Source organism: Nanorana parkeri, unplaced genomic scaffold, assembly GCF_000935625.1.
Source record: "Nanorana parkeri isolate BGI_ZX_2015 unplaced genomic scaffold, ASM93562v1 scaffold854, whole genome shotgun sequence".
In the NCBI taxonomy this organism is placed as follows: Eukaryota; Metazoa; Chordata; class Amphibia; order Anura; family Dicroglossidae; genus Nanorana; species Nanorana parkeri.
The window spans coordinates 609,912-630,180 of record NW_017307122.1 but is presented as its reverse complement, the minus strand read 5'-3'; the positions used below and the strand labels follow the sequence as shown (position 1 = coordinate 630,180).

General features: G+C 49.0%; 2 protein-coding genes across 3 annotated transcripts in view; one reads left to right on the top strand and one right to left on the bottom strand.

Moving 5' to 3' along the window:
• Positions 1 to 5,425: 5,425 nt before the first annotated feature.
• On the bottom strand, positions 5,426 to 11,272 carry CUNH9orf16 (chromosome unknown C9orf16 homolog). Its single transcript, XM_018565503.1, has 2 exons — positions 11,130 to 11,272; positions 5,426 to 5,616 (listed from the first exon to the last, which is right to left on the bottom strand). Exons 1-2 carry the CDS (start codon positions 11,185 to 11,187, stop codon positions 5,426 to 5,428), a joined length of 249 nt encoding a protein of 82 aa, XP_018421005.1. The 5' UTR covers positions 11,188 to 11,272.
• PTGES2 (prostaglandin E synthase 2) overlaps positions 11,261 to 20,269 on the top strand; it is a 10,400-nt gene continuing 1,391 nt past the window's right edge. Inside the window, exons 1-7 of one of the 2 annotated variants that reach the window (XM_018565501.1) lie at positions 11,261 to 11,672; positions 12,970 to 12,984; positions 14,362 to 14,547; positions 16,523 to 16,578; positions 16,679 to 16,831; positions 18,286 to 18,486; positions 19,173 to 19,290. In XM_018565501.1, the coding sequence (XP_018421003.1) occupies positions 11,316 to 11,672; positions 12,970 to 12,984; positions 14,362 to 14,547; positions 16,523 to 16,578; positions 16,679 to 16,831; positions 18,286 to 18,486; positions 19,173 to 19,290 (1,086 nt within the window). In that variant the 5' untranslated portion in view covers positions 11,261 to 11,315. Of the gene's footprint in view, positions 11,673 to 12,969; positions 12,985 to 14,352; positions 14,548 to 16,522; positions 16,579 to 16,678; positions 16,832 to 18,285; positions 18,487 to 19,172; positions 19,291 to 20,269 lie in introns of both variants that reach the window. The other variant, XM_018565500.1, reaches the window with a different exon arrangement.

The following is a 20,269-nucleotide window of genomic DNA, read 5'->3' as shown; positions in this document are numbered from 1 at the left end:
CTTCTACCTGCTCCTTATACTACTACCGTCTGCTTGTGTACCGAACTCGGCCTGTTTGACTACGACTTTGCGTTTCAGCTACTGGACTCCGAGCCTGATCCAGATCGTGACAAGGGGCCATTAAAAACAGTGGGATTCCTCCTGTTGAGCATTGTAGTACTTAGGCCTCATGACCATTTTGTAGCTTGAATCCCTAAGTCTAGTCTAGTCTAGTCTAAGGCATTAAGAGCTGGGTCAGATTTGATGAAAGGCTTGTCAGCTAAGGATTGGTACAGGATAGAGAGGAGGGGTCTTTGTGGGATGTTGAAGTAGAGGTAGATCTACTTAGGTATGGACTGGTTTAATGTATGGTGGTAGTATCTAACCTTAATGTATGGGGGATGAGTCAATGCATGGGTTGCACTGAGGGCCTGTCTTTCCAGAAACGCTCCATCTCGAAATAAGGAGATACATAGTCTAGTGGTAGGCGGTCAATCCATAACGCAACTGGTAGACATCCCTGATGGAAACTCTGCGTTTCCTTCTAAAAGAGTCCGAGGACCTGGTTAGGTAGAGGAATTCATAGCAGTTTTTATCAATCTGGGAGCACAGTGCCCCTTTGGCCTTTGGGGCCTTTAAGCCAGTTCGGCTAACTATTGAAGGTTTCTTGTTTATTGAAGGTGGTCAGGTATGTTCGGAGTGAGGTGAAAAAGCTTTGGGTATGATTGTTTGGAAGACGCTGGATAAGATATGAATCTTTTTTACAAGAACTGTGGCTTATCCCCTTTTTGGAGGTTGTTTGGAGCAAGGCTTAGAGATTGAATGCCCTAAATGTGGTATCAAGGGTTTTTGTTTCTGGCAATGGGAACATTTACTTTGCATATTATCAATGGAACGGCTTGCAAGGTGAAGTTCAATGTGTGTGATTTTGAGTAAATTATTTTAAGATTAGAGATTTGTCCGAATAATTGAAAGCCTTAATTATAGAACTCTCACCAATCATCTTTTCTTCAGCCTGTCCCCCAGGGGACGAAGTGCTACATGCAGGGGCGTCCCGAGGCCGGGTGTCACCCAGAGCGAATACCAGCTGACACCCCCCTGTGACATCTTATTGATACCTGCCGGCGGCCATCTTGGTGATGGACGCCGGCAGAGAGAGGAGGGATAAGTTCACTTGGCGGGATAAGGTATGCCGCCGGGTCCCCTCCTCTCTCCTGAAACTGTCGGGCTCTCAGACTATGACTGGGTGCCTGACTTTTCAAAGGGTGTGACACCAAAATGACATTTTGGTGTCACCCCTCCAATCGACGTCACCCAGCTGCGGGCCACACACACCCCCTTGTGACGCCACTGGTTACATGTACTTTGTCCCCTGGACGGCAGGATGAAGAAAAAGATCAGAGCTAGTGTGATTGAAAGGTCTCCCTCTGTCCCCCATTGGTGTCTGGGAAGGAGACGAATAATTAGTTAGCGCTGATCGACCACGCTTGTGTTTGGCACCAATCGCTTGGCTGAGACCAGCGCCATCACCACGTAAACAGAGGTGGGGGCTTGTCATAGCGACTGCCTGTAAATCATCCGCAGGCACTTTCACAGCAGATGGGGGTGTAAGCTTATTTTTGAAGAAGACCGGCATACTCACCGAACAGGAGGCATGAGAACTGAGCTTAACAATAGGAAGACTCACAAATCCAGCTTCTGGCAGGGAAGAAGCTGAGATGCAGGAATGCAAGAAGGGATTTTACTCTGATTTCCCTGCACATTTCAAGCTTCTTACATTTTGCATTAAAAGCTGCAGTAAGTCAAATGGAGCCATCCTCAATTGCTGGCTGGAGGATGTCCAGCATCATCGAACGCTTTCCTGCTCAGCCTAACTGTCCTAGGCCTGCCCCTTTCATTCATTGGATTTCAGTTCTTTCAATCATGGAGGCTCAGCATCACATGTGGGCGTTATCTAGAATGGTCTGCGAGCAAATGCAGCCCGCATAGGAACATCCACTCCTTAGACTGACATCTAACTATCCCTTTATATGTGCATAGCTCCTTCCAAGAGCCAGCCTACCGTTTGCATCTGGGGATTGGCTCGATGTTCGAGTTCGAATGGAACATCAGCAGTTCGTGTGTTTGGCGAACACGCGAACTGTCAGGACGTTCGGCGGGCTATTCACCCGCCGAGGGCCCCACAAGGTAAAGAGTACAGGTTGAATCTCCCCAGCGGGGGCTACAGAGAGGAATAAAGACCAGGCCAAGGTTCGAACCCTTTAACAATTTCCAAAAGTAGAAAAAACTATTTTGCCTTTATATACCCTTTTTGAGCACATACTGTATCTGCAGTCCTTCCAGGTTGAGAATCAGAACAAGTTATATTTAGATGGGGTTACACATTTCAAGTGTTTTTGTACATTTATTTTTATTAAAGGAGAAGGTACCGCCTCCTGTATTAAAAAAACACGTATTGGTTACTTGCACTTCTGTATTGATTGCTGTATTATGTATCCCACCTAATGTAAAAACTTAATAAAAACTTTGAAACGAAAAAAACGCGTATTGTATATTTTTCATGTAGCGTCATTCTGATGAAACTGCAGACAGGAACACTTTAAAGTAAGTGGATGGAGAGCCCCTCCGCGCTCCCCACAGCAGTCCCGGCCAGATAAGAAAAAAGTGGTGCTCGCAGTGATGAATTACCACGGATGGCGCCGTGCAAACACAGGAAAGTCAGGAAACCACCAGCACTCAGTAGTAAAGATAAATATGTCCCTTTTTATTGGACAGAAAGCGTCACAGACATCCAAATAAACCGACGTTTCGGGGCCGCGCAGGGTCCCTTCCTCAAGGCAGAAAGATGTGACGTGACGAGGAACACTTTGAATACATTTAACCATATGAATGGAGCCGTAGACATCCAAGCAGCCCCGCCGTTAAGAAAATACGCAAACGTTTTTGTGCAGACCCAATCATTTTTAATTCTGAAAGTACAAAATCTGCAGAGAACTGACATTGATGTCACATGTACCCGACAGACCAGGAGAAAGTCAAAGACACTGACCACAGTTAAAGGATCCTATAGCAGAATCATCGAAATAAACTGCTACCAGGACTGTAGAGGCAAAGCTTGATGGATCTTCATTGGTCTGTTGCTGTGATGAGCAGCGTCATATATGTGAGGTGGTGGGCTGGGGATCAAATCCAGGGACCGTCTGCATAAATACCCCACCTCAGCATCAGGAGTCTTTTGGGTTTACTAAAAGTACCTACAATGAACTTCTAGGTACACTATTACAATTCCTAATAGCAACTTATGTTAATTCTACGCCAGGGTATACTTTACGACACACAAAAGGTTTAACACAATAAAAGTTCAGATATATCGCAGAAAAAAAAACTCTTCCAAAATTAAATTAATCAACTACTCACATTGTAAAATCAGACTTGTATCCAGGGGTAGTGACTCACAATAAATAATATCCTAGCTAGCAATGCAAGAAGAACAGAGACTAACCCCCACCGCCATCATCTTGCTAATGTGAAGCAGTGACAGTGTCTCAAAAAAGGGTCCCAGCCAACCCACCTATACTCCCCTTGCCACCGCTACTTCCCACAATACCTGGTGCAGCCAATCACAAGGCTAAGGGAATGATGTCACCCCTTCCCCGATCTCCAGCACTGGTGACTGAGGAGCACACATAAAGGCAAGTATAAGGGTTGTGGGGGGCCCTTTGCATTGACACTGTCCCTTTGTCCTACATGGGCCAAGGTGACAGCGCCTCTTTAAATATGCTTCATTGAAAAACAGTCGGTCATGGTGAGCGCAGCACCTAATAAAATCTGAGCTCAGGTGATGTTTGCTTATGGCCATAACTGCCAGGGAACATGTATTTTCAGAAGATTAACAATGACCTGAGGCAGGGGTGGGCAACTCCAGCCCTCCAGCCGTTGTGGAACTACAAGTCCCATGAGGCATTGCAAGGCTGACAGCCACCAGCGTGACTCCCAGAGACAGGGATATTTAGTTAAAGCACAGCTGGAGGGGCAAAGTTGCCCACAGCTGGCCTAAGGTATACCTGTGCGTCTCTAAGGACAGGTATACCCTAGGCCAGGAGTGGGCCACTTCAGCGCTCCAGCTGTTGTGAAACTACAAGTCTCATGAGGCATTGCAGATTGGGATTTGTAGTTAAACAACAGCTGGAAAGCCAGAGTTGTTCACCCCTGGTCTAAGGTATACCTGTGTTTCTCTAATAACAGGTATACCCTAGGCCAGGAGTGGTCACTGGAAAGCCAAAGTCTCCCATCCCTGCCTTAGGCCAACAGTGCCATGTGCTGAAGATCATATGAATAATATGACGACACTAATCCCTAATACTATTTGCCCCATCCTGTACACCTGCTGAAATTGTAAATCAGGCTGACCTTGGTAGTGCATGAAAATGGCAGTGAGCAGTCACAAATCTAAGTTCCTGCATGAGAAGATTCAGAAGGAAGTATCCAACTTGTGGACCTTGTTCTAGTTCCAGGGGCAGCCAAGTGAGTGACACGGCACCCTAGAACTAGCGGGCAGGTAAGGATTTAGAGTGTCAGCGTTTATCCAAGGCTTCTCACACCGCTATTTAAACAAAATACTACCTACGTCCAGTCTTTTCACAACTGAAGGTGACATGTTTCAGGCACTGAAGGTGGGTTAGGATAGTATTTAGGGAACACAGAGTTCAGACATGAGATGGATCAAAGACTGCAAAAGGTTTAACACTGAACTCCAAGCAGAGGTATTAAAAACATTTATTGACAAAAGGTATGGATTCACAGGTCGGCTCGGATTATGAGGAGTGAAAATCACTCACCTCATAATTCTCCTTTAATAAAATGGCAATGTGTTTTTGGATGCAACTAGTCTAAGTCTCTGATGCGTCATTTAACCCCCTGTACACCAGAACTCTCAAAGAGAGGGAGGAGCAACACTGGGGGCCAATCAGGTGTACTGCAGTGCACATAAGCTTACAGAAACGTGAGGCAGGAGAAGAGGGATGCTGGTGATACTCCTTGTGTCCCATCAGGTTGGGGCACGGGGGAGACCAGGCTCTCCTACCTCAGCAGATAGAGTCAGGTCACCTGCCTATGTGGTCTGGCATGGCCATAAATCTCAGGACAGTATGGGACAGAACTACAACCCGAATGTATTTAGCAGTTTGCCTGGAATTCTGCAGTCATTATCATATATCATTATCAAAAATACTTTAAAAAAAGAGGTCTCTGTTTTTTTGACGGGTATTCCCCTATAACTTTCACCAATAATTGACTGCAAGGGGATATTATTTTAATAGTAGCTTTCATACAATTTTCTTTCATCTTCATCCAACCATTTTGGAGGCTCCGGGAATGAGCAGACACAGTCTTTAAGAGGAAGTAGGAGCATCTCAGTGTTTTGTAGGGAGCCGGTTTGAGAGGGTGGTTACACCCCAGCATCCTTTTGTGCGCTATCCCCGTTTCCACTCTGGCTTATCTGCTGTTGGAAATCACGCCGAGCCTGCCGATTGGATTCCAAAAGATCCTGAAGCTGTGCGTGCAAAAGGTCATTCTTCTCTTCTAGGTGATCCAGGCAAAAGTTAATTTGGTCCAACACAAAATCCAACGCTGCGTAATCTGCGGAGTTAAAGAGAGGATTACAATGTACCGGAGCCTATTAGAAAGTTGTGCACACAAGCCGATTATTGTCCAGAGTCATTCTAAAACAGACTGAGCGACCTACAACCGGCATACCGAGAACACAGGAGGACAACGCAGGCCCCATGCTGTGCTCGGCAATTCACAAATGCAGTGTACAATGCGGGCGCCGTGTGGTGTATGCATTGTGAAAGCTTGTGTCAGGTGGCATCCACTCACCATTGTAAATAAGGCCCTAAGACCCCATTCACACTGAGCGACATGGAGAATCGCACGTTTTTCCCGGGTGATTTTCGTGCTGAGCAGCATTGAGCTACATTGCGCGATATTGAGCGACAGTGCTCATTTTGTCGCGCTACGTAGCGTGACTTTTGGGAGGGACTTCGTCGCTGCTACATTGGGCTGTAACCAATCAACAGCGGTCTTGATGTGACATCATTCTTTCCTTCCATATTGCTGTGCAAAAGTGACGCTTCTGTAGCGCAATATCGCCAGTAATGCACGACACCATTGAGTCTATTGGGCCCACATCGCGCGTCATCCGCCGAAATATAGGTCATGTTCGAGCTACAAGCGACATTGAGCTGTGAGATGTGAACAGCTCCATTGAAATGCATTGGACGAGCTACATTGAGCGACATTGCGTGGAAATGTGCGCGATTTGAGTGGAAATCACGCGACAAACCGCTCAGTGTGAACGGGGTCTCAATCGACATTCACTAGAGCAGTGGTTCCCAACCTTTCTAGGGCCGGGACCCCTTGGTAACATTTGCCAAGTTGTGGTGACCCCCAACGGAGCGCCGGACTCCAGAATTAGTAAGGCGCTGGACTTGGGACTAAAAATAGAAGCACACTCACAAGAATACAAGCCCTCCCCAGCAGGGGCGTCCCGGGGCTGGGTGACACCCGGAGCGGTTACCTAGTGTCACCCCGCCGACTCGCCACTGCGCGTGATGTCACCACCGCAGCACTCATGTGACGGCGGCACTCTTCTGATACCTGCCGGCGGCCATCTTGGTGATGGACGCCGGCAGAGAGAGGAGGGGACAGTCACTCTGCGGGATGAGGTATGCCGCGTCCCCTCCTCTCTCTGCTGATACTGTGCCGAGCGCCCGACTTTTGTCAGTCATTTTGGTGTCACCCCTCCAATGGTGTCACCAGTGGTGCGGGCCGCACCCCCCTTGTGACGCCACTGCTCCCCAGCCCCTGCTACCTGCTCTGTCTCCATGCAGCCTTCTCAGCCCCAGCACTGCTTAGACACCCGCCTCCTGCAGAGCTCACATTGTATGGGAGGCAGGAAGACAGCAGCGGCTGTGAATAGAAGAGCCCTGCTGTACACACTCCCCGGCCACTAGATGTCGCTGCAGCGGCCAGGGAGTGTACAGCGGCACTTTTATATTCACAGCCTCTTCTGTCCTCCCGCTGACTGACACGCTAGGAGGAGGCTGAGGCGCCTCTCACCTAGCGCAGCAGAAGTGGATGCTGTGACCCACAGGTTGAGAACCGCTGCACTATAGAGACAAATGGTAAAAGAAAAAAAAAATGAATGTGGCTTCATCTGCTCAGGCATGAACCTTCCAAATGACAGGATAACCTTCCAACAGCCATCCACAGGAGCCTGCAGCCAGCCGATACCTGGTGAGCCTGGAGACGGCCTGCACACTACACCCAGCAAAGTTTATAGATAAACAATAACTTGTAGAGCCCGCGGTATGAGGAATGCAGAGATCACAGGGCACGATATCTATATGTGAGGTTCTTCATTACTACCCTGGAACCAATGTACTGCAGAATGATGGACGCACAGGACAACTCCAGGGTGGGCTTCCTTGGGATAAAAATAGGGGGGCACCTGGAGACATACAACCAATAGCTATAGCGTACCCCAACATATTGTAACAAGGACACTCGACTGTAGACCGCAGGTGCAAGTAAAATGCAGTGTTATTAAAGGCAAACGCCATACATCTTGTTCCATCCACAGGGTAGACCTCCCCTGTTGCACCAGATAGCTTCCCACGTGAGCCCTCACTCTGCTCTCTCAGCAGTGTGTCCCAGCGGTCCTAGGGTCACCGACCTTCCCGACCTCTCCCATCCTTCCCTGGCTGCTCCACGTGTCCCGCACGCACCTGAGTCTGCTTGTGGCCGTGTGCCTCCTGCACACCCACACAACTCCCTCTCCACACTGATCACTGGGCTGGCTCCAATAAGGCTGCTCTCAGCCACTTGATCAGCCCAAGCTGGTCATTGGTAACACCTGGCCCCAGGACTGGAGATCTCATCCCACCCAGAGCTCTAAAGGTGGCCATACACTTTACAACCAGCGCGGAGTTAAAGAGAGGATTACAATGTACCGGAGCCTATTAGAAAGTTGTGCACACAAGCCGATTATTGTCCAGAGTCATTCTAAAACAGACTGAGCGACCTACAACCGGCATACCGAGAACACAGGAGGACAACGCAGGCCCCATGCTGTGCTCGGCAATTCACAAATGCAGTGTACAATGCGGGCGCCGTGTGGTGTATGCATTGTGAAAGCTTGTGTCAGGTGGCATCCACTCACCATTGTAAATAAGGCCCTAAGACCCCATTCACACTGAGCGACATGGAGAATCGCGCGTTTTTCCCGGGCGATTTTCGTGCTGAGCGGCATTGAGCTACATTGCGCGATATTGAGCGACAGTGCTCATTTTGTCGCGCTACGTAGCGTGACTTTTGGGAGGGACTTCATCGCTGCTACATTGGGCTGTAACCAATCAACTGCGGTCTTGATGTGACATCATTCTTTCCTTCCATATTGCTGTGCAAAAGTGACGCTTCTGTAGCGCAATATCGCCAGTAATGCACGACACCATTGAGTCTATTGGGCCCACATCGCGCGTCATCCGCCGAAATATAGGTCATGTTCGAGCTACAAGCGACATTGAGCTGTGAGATGTGAACAGCTCCATTGAAATGCATTGGACGAGCTACATTGAGCGACATTGCGTGGAAATGTGCGCGATTTGAGTGGAAATCACGCGACAAACCGCTCAGTGTGAACGGGGTCTCAATCAACATTCACTAGAGCAGTGGTTCCCAACCTTTCTAGGGCCGAGACCCCTTGGTAACATTTGCCAAGTTGTGGTGACCCCCAACGGAGCGCCGGACTCCAGAATTAGTAAGGCGCTGGACTTGGGACTAAAAATAGAAGCACACTCACAAGAATACAAGCCCTCCCCAGCAGGGGCGTCCCGGGGCTGGGTGACACCCGGAGCGGTTACCGAGTGTCACCCCACCGACTCGCCACTGCGCGTGATGTCACCAACGCAGCACTCTTGTGACGGCGGCACTCTTCTGATACCTGCCGGCGGCTATCTTGGAGATGGACGCCGGTAGAGAGAGGAGGGGACAGTCACTCGGCGGGATGAGGTATGCCGCTGGGTCCCCTCCTCTCTCTGCTGATACTGTCGGGCGTTCAGTCCATGACCGAGCGCCCGACTTTTGTCAGTCATTTTGATGTCACCACTCCAATGGTGTCACCAGTGGTGCGGGCCGCACCCCCCTTGTGACGCCACTGCTCCCCAGCCCCTGCTACCTGCTCTGTCTCCATGCAGCCTTCTCAGCCCCAGCACTGCTTATACACCCGCCTCCTGCAGAGCTCACATTGTATGGGAGGCAGGAAGACAGCAGCGGCTGTGAATAGAAGAGCGCTGCTGTACACACTCCCAGCCAGGGAAGGCTGGGAGAGGTCAGGAAGGTCGGTGACCCTAGGACCGCTGGGACACACTGCTGAGAGAGCAGAGTGAGGGCTCACGTGGGAAGCTATCTGGTGCAACAGGGGAGGTCTTGCGCTGGTTGTAGAGTAATTTAAAAAAACGTACGATCTGCACATCTTGGACAGGCAGAACGAACCTGCGATCATCGCAAGCCCGCCCCCCCCCCGAGGGACGGGCTTCCGATGACCGCAATGCTGAACGGGCAGAGTGCGCGGGCGCACACCGGCCCGTTCGGCATTTGTCTCCCGCGCCTGCCATTAGAGTAATTTAAAAAAACGTACGATCTGCACATCTTGGACAGGCAGAACGAACCTGCGATCATCGCAAGCCCGCCCCCCCCCCGAGGGACGGGCTTCCGATGACCGCAATGCTGAACGGGCAGAGTGCGCGTGCGCACACCGGCCCGTTCGGCATTTGTCTCCCGAGCATGCCACAAACCAGCCGGAAATCATAAGATTTTCGGCTGGTTTTCTAGCATGCTCCTTAGACAAAAGACGTACGACCGTACAGTAGAAACGGCCGCACGTCTTCATTCACACTGCTCGATTCTCGTACGATCGCGGGATTTCCTGCGATTCTCGTACGAGAATCGTGCAGTGTATGGGCACCTTAAGAGATCTCCAGATCCCAGCAACAATTAGGAAAACTTGGAAGGACCTGAAAAGCCAGGCTCTTCCTTATAACATTGTTTACATTCTGGACCCTCTCAGCCCCTTTGGCTGAGAGTCCTGGGTGCCAATTTTGCCGTGCTATGCCACAATATCTACAATTGGACTGAATAACCTCTAGAGCTAGTGTCCCCCACCATATCTACACTTGGACCAAATAGCCAGATATAGTGTACCCCCTGATATCTACTATTGGAATAAAAAGTTGGTAACCCCTTACCTACTGTTTGACCAAACAGCCAGTAGATAAAGTGTACCCCCACCATATCTAGTATTGGATGGTATATTGTGCATTGGGACTTGTAATTAGATGGTCCATGGCAATCTGCCAACCGTGGTTTACATAATGGATGGTCCATGTCATGGCAATCTTCCACCCGTGATTTACATAATGGATGGTCCACGGCAATCTGCCAACCTTGGTTTACATAATGGATGGCTCATGTCATGGAAATCCCACACCCGTGGTTTACATAATGGATGGCTCATGTCATGGCAATCCGACACCCGTGGTTTACATAATGGATGGTCCATGGCAATCCGACACCCGTGGTTTACATAATGGATGGTCCATGGCAATCCGACACCCGTGGTTTACATAATGGATGGTCCACGGCAATCTGCCACCAATGGTTTACATATGACCTTAACCATTGGTGGCAGATTCCAGCCAATCATTAGATTCCTAGAAAGCATCCCATATCACCTCCTGTCCAGCCCACAGAACGTCAGCGATTTCTCCGCCCACATGATCTACACACTAAAACATTGACAATGACAGGTCCCCTTTAAAGGAGACTAACACTGAGAGAGATCCGGGAAATGCAATTTGCTTGGCTGTTTCTGGCTTTTCGTACTCTCTCAGTCATTGAACTCCTGATCTGCATACTTGTCTACAGCACTAAATCCGCAGGATCAGCATGACAGTCAGAGAACGAGCACTTTGGGAAGGAGAGGTCAGCTATGGCAGCCTCCATTTTTAAGAAGAGAGTATGGAATTCACTATCGCAGTAAATATACAAAACAGAGAACAGACATGAGAAGAATAATGAAGAGAAGAGCTCACCTTCCTCCTCGGACACCTCGCCCATAGGCACCTGAGGGTCACCATTAGGTCCTGACATTCTGCCTGTGTGTCATGTGACTGACTGGTGGTCATGTGACTGTCCTTATTTATATAAGGGATGTCACGTGATCGCCGCCTGTCAGGATGTGAGAGGGAGGTTGTGGGCGGGGCCAGGGTTCAGGGAAGATGGCTGCTCGCAGAGCGCACGAGCTGGGCGCTCTGACATGGCGCCTTGCTGGGCATTGGAGGCCGGGCACGGCGGGCTTAGGTGGTGTGCTGGCAGCCAGAGGGTCTGGGCAGAGCTGGAGGAGTTATGTCTGCCTGCAGAGCTCGAGGAGCAACCTGCCCTTGACAGCTCCACACACAGGGCTGACCCCTCTTTGTGTCAGCTGGAGAGGGTACAGGACAGGCTGGAGGGGGCAGGAGGATGGCAGAGGGGGCAAGAGGATGTGGGCTGTGATGTTTGCTGTAGGTGGCTCCTTGGGGGTGCTGCAGACCTTAAACTATGCCCTGGGGGAGCAGAAGGCAGAGGAAGCGACCCAGGTATGGACCTTCCCTTTATTTATAGCAGGAGTATATACACTGTATATCTGTACTGAGGCCTCGCTCAGTGATCGCTGGCGGCTGGGCGGCGTGCACTCCACCGCTGGCGGCTGGGCGGCGTGCACTCCACCGCTGGCGGCTGGGCGGCGTGCACTCCACCGCTGGCGGCTGGGCGGCGTGCACTCCACCGCTGGCGGCTGGGCGGCGTGCACTGCACCTTTCCGTATGGGAGGGATCACTGCAGGTCACTTTACTGACAATCTCTACTGTGAGTGGTGGTGTAGTAACACTAAAACGTACCCTGTGCTAAAGGAAAAACATAGGCCGCCATTGCTGGGGTCTTTCCATGTTGGCCGATTTTGCCAAGTTCTTCTCTATAGACTGCCATTGCAGAGCTCTGTGTATATAGGTCGCCATTATTAAGCTCCTCCTATATAGGCTAACCAATACTTAGCTCCGTCTTTATAGCCCGCCGTTGCAGAGCGCCTTCTATATAGCCACTATAGAACTATGGGGAAAAGCCCTAACCCCATAGTTCTCCTTGAAGTTGTTTGAGGCAACCGTTGCCGTACGCTTCAGTATTGTTTCGACCAGGAGCGTACTGGGCCGGGGGCCAGGGAAGCAATTTCCCCCGGGCCCCTCTGATGCCGTACAGGCTGTGCCGTCATTGAAGCTGCACGGAGGCCTCCGGGGCTGTCTCTCACTGACGCGGCTGTTGCAAGGAATGCGCGGCTCTCAGCACAGGCTGCCAGCGACCTGAGAAGCGGCGTGTTCCTTATCAGAGCCGTAAAGCATTTACGATTTTGTTATTAAATGAGCGCATTTCATATTAATAAAATAAAAGTTCTCTGATCGTTGTTTTACAAATGTATTTATTTTTTTTTTAAATTCCTATTGGTGGTCCGCGGGATTTAAAATCATGAATTTAGTGGTCCATGAGGTCCGGAAGGTTGGCGGCCCGATGCATTATAGGGTACTGAGACATACTGGAGTTGTATAAATGGCCTTGTAGGTCAAAGGAGGTTGCGAGGGGTAAAAAGAGAGAGGGGGGTACAAAGATCAAAAACCCGATGGGGACGAATGTGTAACCCAAGGGTACCGGGTGGCCAGGTCTAGCTCCATTCTATCAGACACTCTAGCCCTGACTTAATAGCTGCATTTGATGTGATAAGGCTGGACACGTACTGCCAAAGTCCTGGTCTTCATTGCCCACAGGGACTGGATGCCCTGCCCAGGGAAGCCACCTATATGGGTTTGAAATGTTGGCCCCATAGATTTTGAATCTACATTGTGGCAGCAGGCAGAGGAAAATGTCTGAGTCTAGCCAAGATGGCCGAGTTGTATGCCCTAGATTCGGATCTAATACTGAAGTCCTTCCTCTAGGGGGAAGTGGTGAGAGGGCTGGAGGCTCGGAGGTAACAAGCCGAGGTGAAGCTAGCTGGCTTGTTAGGGCCTCTACAAGAACTCCCAGCCACCTAAGAAAGGAGCCCCCACCCTAGAACCAGTGTGTGGCAGACTGGGGGGAGACCAGCAGCCTGTGTGGCCAGTGTGTGTGGGAAAGGTTTTGTTAAAAACACAACCTGAAGACGGAGAGACATTGGAAGTGTTATTTTGCCAAGAAAACGATACTTTGTGTTGGAGAAACCTCTGCGGGGGGAAACACGTATGTGGATGAATAAAAGTGGGCACAGAGCCCTAAAAAGAAATTGTTTAAGAGTGGAAGCGTCCTGAATGCACTACCATTTGAAGCTAATCCTCGCAATATATTTATATATGAATTTGAAGTGACTGCGCGGTAGGTTCCTGTGGCTAAGGAAGCGCAGTATATATTGCACTTATGTCGTCACTGTGGGTCAGAGGAGGACGATCCGTCTTTGTTTACCTAAACCTTCTTATGGTATGTCTGAGAGCCAACTGCGGAAACAATGAATATCTAAAGGGATCTCTGATGCTTCTCTTGTTCTCAAGCCCGGAGACATTGCTCATTACACTACAAAGTGCAGACAGGCTAAATGTAAACAGAGTAATGTTTACATTGTACTGGACCTGTCTGACATTTCTTAAAGGAGAACTATGAGGTGAGTGCTTTTCACTCATCCTCATAGTTCTAGCCGACCTGTGACAATGAGACTGTCACAGGTCGGCTCAGTAGATCGCTCACCTCTCGATCCTGTCACGGCTCTCTGCCATGACAGGGGAGGGGCTGGATTCCCCCCTCCCCGCTCTGATCCAGCGCTGCCTGGCGGAACAGACAGGGGAGGGGGCGGGTACAGCTGGCTCTGCCTCTAGATAGGCAGAGCCAGCTGTCAGTCACGCAGCTGGGCGGATCCAGACATAATTGTCTGGATCCGCTTCAGCTGCGGCGTCCCAGTATAAGGCGAGCTACAGCTTGCGGTATACTGAACCTAGGGTGACGGGAGGACGCTAGTTTGTTTCTCCCGTTACCCTAAGGAGAACTATGGGGAAAAGCCCTGACCCCATAGTTCTCCTTTAAAGCACATGGAAAGAAAAGCTAGGAACATAACATCTTATATTTGCAATGCGTCTCAGTGTTCTTGGCTGTATTATAAGAACGTTTGAAAACCGTTTTCCTGTAATAAGTGGGATTGGTTTTTGGGGTTTTTTTTCTCTTCTTAATGGAGCTTTTTTGGGTTAAACATTTTTATTTGATCCTTTTCAGGTCCCAGAGGGGGGTCTCCAGCTTACACTGTACCAGTACAAAACCTGTCCCTTCTGCAGTAAGGTGCGCGCCTTCCTTGAATATCACCAGCTGCCACATGAGATCGTAGAAGTGAATCCAGTCATGAGGAAAGAGATCAAATTCTCCACCTATAGGAAGGTCCCCATCCTTTTGGCGAATGCTGGCTGCTCTATGGTAAGTTTTCTGCCATATAAGCTTTTGTAGATTTCAATGTGAATTTCAGGCAAATGGAAAAATACACAATAGAGGAAATACATATAAAAGCTGAAATAACCGGCAAAGGGTTCGTCTTTATGTTCATCCACTTACACAGCTCTACCACACAGCACAGCCAGGTCTGGGGGAGTAGAAGACCGGATTTTTCTCTGTTGCAGTGAATTAACGCATACAGGTCTTGTCCTTTCAGAGGAGAACCTGAAGGAGAACTTTCTCCTTTAGTTCCCTCCTCTGCTGATTGACAACAGGCAGTGGGCGGGTGCAATAGCCAGCCAACTATTGGCTATTGCAATTTAAAATAACCACTAACAGGCTGGCTGTTGCTCCAGGCCACTGCCTGCTGTGTTGACATTCAGCTGAATCCAGTGAAGTGGAAAGGTGACACCTTAATGTCACCTTAAAGAGAACCTGTCACCTCCATCACATAGGAGCCCCCCCCTGTGATGATAGCAATGAGATAAAAAATCCCCCCCCAAAAAAAATTGAAAGTCCCCCAACCCTGCAAACCCGCGTATACTAACGGAAACACAAGTCTGGTGCACCTACATAGAAAAACGGCGATTGTGCTACACATGTCCGGTGTCACTGCGTATTTAAAAAAAAAAAAAATTCTGATTAATTGAATAAAATAATCGGCTAACTAATGAAAAAAATCGTTAGTTGCAGCCCTAGCACAATCAGTTAGCTCCTTGTGCTGCTTCTCCCTCCCCTAGCCTGAGCTTTGCTGTAGAGGGGAATGCCAGCAGCTGATACGTGTCTGGAGTTCAGCTTTAAAGTGGTTGTAAACCCATATGCTCTGTACAGGTCATTATCGGGGCTTACCACCAACAAACGCAATCTCAGATGCTAAAATTACATATTTCCGAGATACCTCTTTAATTTCAGTTGTGCAGGTCATGTGACTGCTTTGCTGCTCCATACGCTGCACGGCCCAGGTCGGTGGGCAGGAATTCTTCCATGCCTTCTCCCTGGGTTGTGCAAAGTAGAGCGGAGGAAAAGCTGCCAGTCATGTATATTGCTCAGCCGGTCTGCAGCCTGTGACATGGGCAGATAGGAGCTGAATGATGCAGAACAGAACATGCCCACTAGGGGGTGGCAACGCTTCAGAGACTGGGTCAGCTGGCTTGTTACCACCGTATACCAGCATATAAAGTTTTACTTTAATAGCTTATTGTTATTATTTATTTATTGTTTTTGCAAGAACAAAAGAAGATAACATTACAAATTCACAGAAGGCAGTAATAAAACTCTCCAGCATGAAGACATACAGTATATAACACATTGAACAGTGTGAAACCAAGACCCTGGGTGATATAGGGCAGCATTAGTAGTCTTATTACACTGTGACATGCACATATACACTGAGTGGCCAGATTATTATGACCACCCCATCAGTACTCCGTTGGGCCACCCTTTGCCTTCAATACTGCGGCGATTCTTCTTGGCATTGACTCCACAAGATGGTGAAAGGTGATGCGAGGAATCTGACACCACGCCTGATGAATAGCACTGTCCAGTTCTGTGAGATTTGATGGTTGTGGAACCAGCTGCCTGATGGCTCTTCCAACTTCGTCCCACAGATGCTCAATTGCATTGAGATCTGGTGATTGTGGGGGCCACTGAAGCAAGGTAAAGTCTCCCTTAAGTTCTAGAAACCACTCCTGCACGATACGAGCACCGTGGCATGGCGCACTGTCTTGTTGGAAGAAGCCATCTCCATTGGGATACGCCATCAACATGATAGGATGAACTTGATCAGCAACAATACTTTGGTATGTTGTGCTATTCAGACGTTGTGCCACACGAATTAAAGGGCCCAAATCATGCCAGGAAAACATGCCCCAAACCATAACACTGCCCTCACCAGCGTTATAGTTTCTATGTAGTCATTAGAAGTCAGTGGCCATGACTAATACAGGTTTTCTTTCTGCAGCAACTAAATGACTCTTCAGTTATCATCAGTGCTGTGAAATCCTTCCTCATCTCCAAGTAAGTCTAAGAAAGTTCTGTCCCTGGAAGGGGGGACCTAGTCACGTGTGTAATTGTCATTGTAGATTGATTTTGGGTTTATTTTCTTTCTGGTTTGCAGGAAGAAAAGTTTGGAGGAGATTGTGTCTTATTATCCAGGTATACAATCCACAAATGAAAAAGGGAAGGAGGTGACCGAGTATCAGAACAGATACTGGCTCATGCTGGACGAACAGGAAACCAAGCAGCTGTATGGGTCCAAAGAGGCGCAGAAGTGAGTATACTGTGTAGTGTGCTCGGCTTGACCTTTAATGAGCTGCTGGTTAATGGAGAATTATGAAGCGAGTGATTTTCACTCAGCCTCATAATCTGAGCCGACCTGTGACAATGAGACTGTCACAGGTCGGCTCAGTAGATCGGGAAGTGAGCGAACACATACCGGTGCTCGCTCACTTCTCGATCTATCCGCGCAGAAAGCTGTGACTGTCGCTCATGGCTCCCTGCAGGGATTCCCCCCTCCTCCCCCTGCCCGATCCTCCAGCGCTGACTGGCGGAACGGACGGGGGAGGGTACAGCTGGTTCTGCCTCTAGATAGGCAGAGCCAGCTGTCACTCAGGCAGCTGGGTGGATCCAGACAGCATTGTCTGGATCCGTTCCGGCTGCGGCGGTCCCAGTATACCGCTATATACTGAGCTTTGGCCTCCCGTTACCCTAAGGAGAGCTATGGGGAAAAACACTGACCCCCATAGTTTTCCTTTTAAATATTCAGCAAATGGCTGGGGATTCCAACTGTTTTCCATCACAGAAAGGACAGAGCGGATCAAGGCAATGAAGCAGAAACAGGTTTGACCAGAAAATAATCCAATCTTTTGGCGGAAGGCTGCCCTGATCCATTTGGTTCTTTTTTGAGACCGAAAATGGCTGATTGCCTGAAAATGTCCCTGCGTATGACCAGCATGAAGGTTTATTCTGGAAAATACACCGGGGTGACCTGTCCCAATAGTTTCAGTACCAAAGCAAACAATGATGTGTTGCATTGAGGTGCATTTGGGATCCATTGAAATGAATGGCACTGCAAGGCGCCTCCTGCAGCAAAATGTGTCATGCCGAAATTGAAAATTACTTTTCCCACCTTGTATATAAAATTGTATGTATTATATTTCACATTTTAATTTGTTAGCGGGCAGGAGAATGGAGGAGCAGAGCGGCAGCAACTAATCGTAAATCAACTAATTGATGATGAGAATCGTTGCCAACGCTTCTCATTATCGATTTAGAATGGATTTAATCGGTTAGTTGTTGGCAGCCCTAGTGATAATCGGATTTGCATGATTGGAGCTAGCAGGTTTTATTAAGCTGCCCAGAGAGAGATGTGAAAACAGCATTGTATATGGCAGACAATAGATGTCTCACCCCAACCCACCCCCGCACCCCCACCACCTCTATTCAAGCTTGGCCTCTCCATTTTTACATAAATGGTCTCTTTTTACACCTCTTGTGAACCAGTCCTCCTCGATGTCTAGGATGCGTACTTGACTGTCTTCAATGGAGTGACCTTTTTCCTTTAGATGTAGGTATCCTGCCGAATCCTGACCAGAGGGTTTGGCTCTTCTATGCTGTGCCATACGCCGGTGTAGCTGCAGTTTTGTTTCACCGACATCCAATTCTCAGCACTCCTCGCTGCACTGGACTTCAGTTCATCTTGACAAATCATTGTCTCCTCTACAGGGAAGAGATGAAATGGCGCCGGTGGGCCGATGACTGGCTGGTCCACCTAATCTCGCCAAATGTTTACCGCACCCCAGGAGAAGCACTCGCCTCGTTTGACTACATTGTACGAGAAGGGAACTTCGGCTCTGCGGAAGGCCTTTGCGCCAAATATGTGGGAGCGGCAGCCATGTTTTTCATCGGCAAGAGACTGAAAAGCAGGTCTGTGTTTTAATGTTTTGTCTGTGACCTTTCCCTGTGCTCTGTCATGCTTAGTCTCCGCACGTCTGACACAAAGCAGAATAACACAAAGCTCCATAGAATATTTTGTCCCTGGTTCAGACCTGATGTTACATGACACAAGTCACTTTCTGCACGGTTGGACATTGGTAGGTTCCATTTTTAGGCCTATTTATCCAGCAAGTTGTTGTTTCTGCTCCTGTTGAGCCCTTTTAGTGCTCACAATTCAGCTCCCGATCCCCCTTCCATTCCTACAATCCAATAAGTGAACCACTGCAACTCTCTGTTGGCTGCTGAGGCACTTTGATTTGCTGGTTGGAGCTATATTTAGGAGATGTTTAGAGAGTACTCCAGGGTCAGGGGCTCCCTACACTCTCAGCACGACCTTCAAATTAACTCCTTGACAATCCTTTGATGGCAGAACAGCCACCATTAGAGTGACAGCTCCACCATAGATCTTGGGATGTTGGGGTGGGGGGGGGGTCTGAATGCTGAACTCTAGTGTACATAACAGGTTCCCTTTGTGTTGCAGGCTAAAGCTGGACTTGTTAGTTGATCATTTTGGGTACATGTATAAAAGTCTGTGTTGCTGGGACTGGTTGTAACGTAATGCCCTTTGTATCCTATGGGCCTTTCATAGCATTTTAACATTTTATGTGTCATCACAGGCACAACTTACAAGACGACGTGCGCCAAGATCTGTACAAAGCTGCTGACACTTGGGTGAAAGCTGTGGGGAAGCACAGGAAGTTCATGGGAGGCTCGGAGCCTAATCTGGCGGATCTGGTGAGGCTTGGTCCTATCCTCCTTCCAAAGCTGGAATAATACATTGCTAATGGGTTCAGCTTTTTGGTAGAAGAGATTTTGTAATATGATGAATGTTGAGTGTTCACTCTGCTCACACATGTGACATCCATAAGATGCCAATATTAGTAGTTGGGTGCCAGGAAAATATAGAACGTGTACATGCACTGGAGTTACATCATCAGTGGCCCAAGAACGGAGACATGGGCTCAGAAAGGGAAGATGGCAGGTAAGTATGACATGATGATGTACAAGTATTCTGTGCATTCCGGTCACCATGACAAGTGTTTTGTAGGGATGCTCCGATATATATCGGCCACCAAAACATATCGGCCCAAAATGGCACTTTTGGCTAAATGCCGAAAGTGCCATTTTTCTGCCGATACATCGGCGCATCTCTGCTTTCTTTCCTCCCCGCTGGGCGCTGCTCTGTGTCCTAGCTGGGAGGAGAGAAAGTGTGACGGCCGAGCGCTGCGGGAGGAGAGCGCTGTGAGTGGCCGGCGCCTCCTCCCACACCGCTCTGCCGCCTATCACAGTCCGGCAGAGCGCTGTGTGGGCGGAGACAGGCCGCGCTGTCACAGGAGGCTGAGCTTTCCTCCCTGCACCGCCCCACTCAGCCTCCTGTGACAGCGTGTCAGAGAGGAGAGCGGGTACAAACATTCAGCGATCGGAGTGTTCGTACATAATTGAGGACAGAGTATGTGTACTATATCCCCAATTATGAATGAATGGGAAGTGATCTACATCCCCTCCTCCTGTTCATTCATGATTGGGGTTATAGTAAACACATGCTGTCCTCATGTTATGAATGATCAGGAACACTCATAGAGGATTCCTGTTCATTGATAACAGGGGACACAGAAAAAGAGAGAGAGGACTTTGTGTCCTAAATCTCTTTTTCTATTTTAAAAGGGAAATATCAGAGGTCGGTTTAGACCCCCAATATTTCACCGCAGCCCCT

Excerpts from the sequence above, each read along its gene's own strand:
- CUNH9orf16 (XM_018565503.1), bottom strand. The coding sequence starts at position 11,187 with ATGTCAGGACCTAATGGTGACCCTCAGGTGCCTATGGGCGAGGTGTCC. Across the intron at positions 5,617-11,129 it reads CGAGGTGTCCGAGGAGGAAG|ATTACGCAGCGTTGGATTTT; the intron begins GTGAGCTCTTCT and ends TTAACTCCGCAG.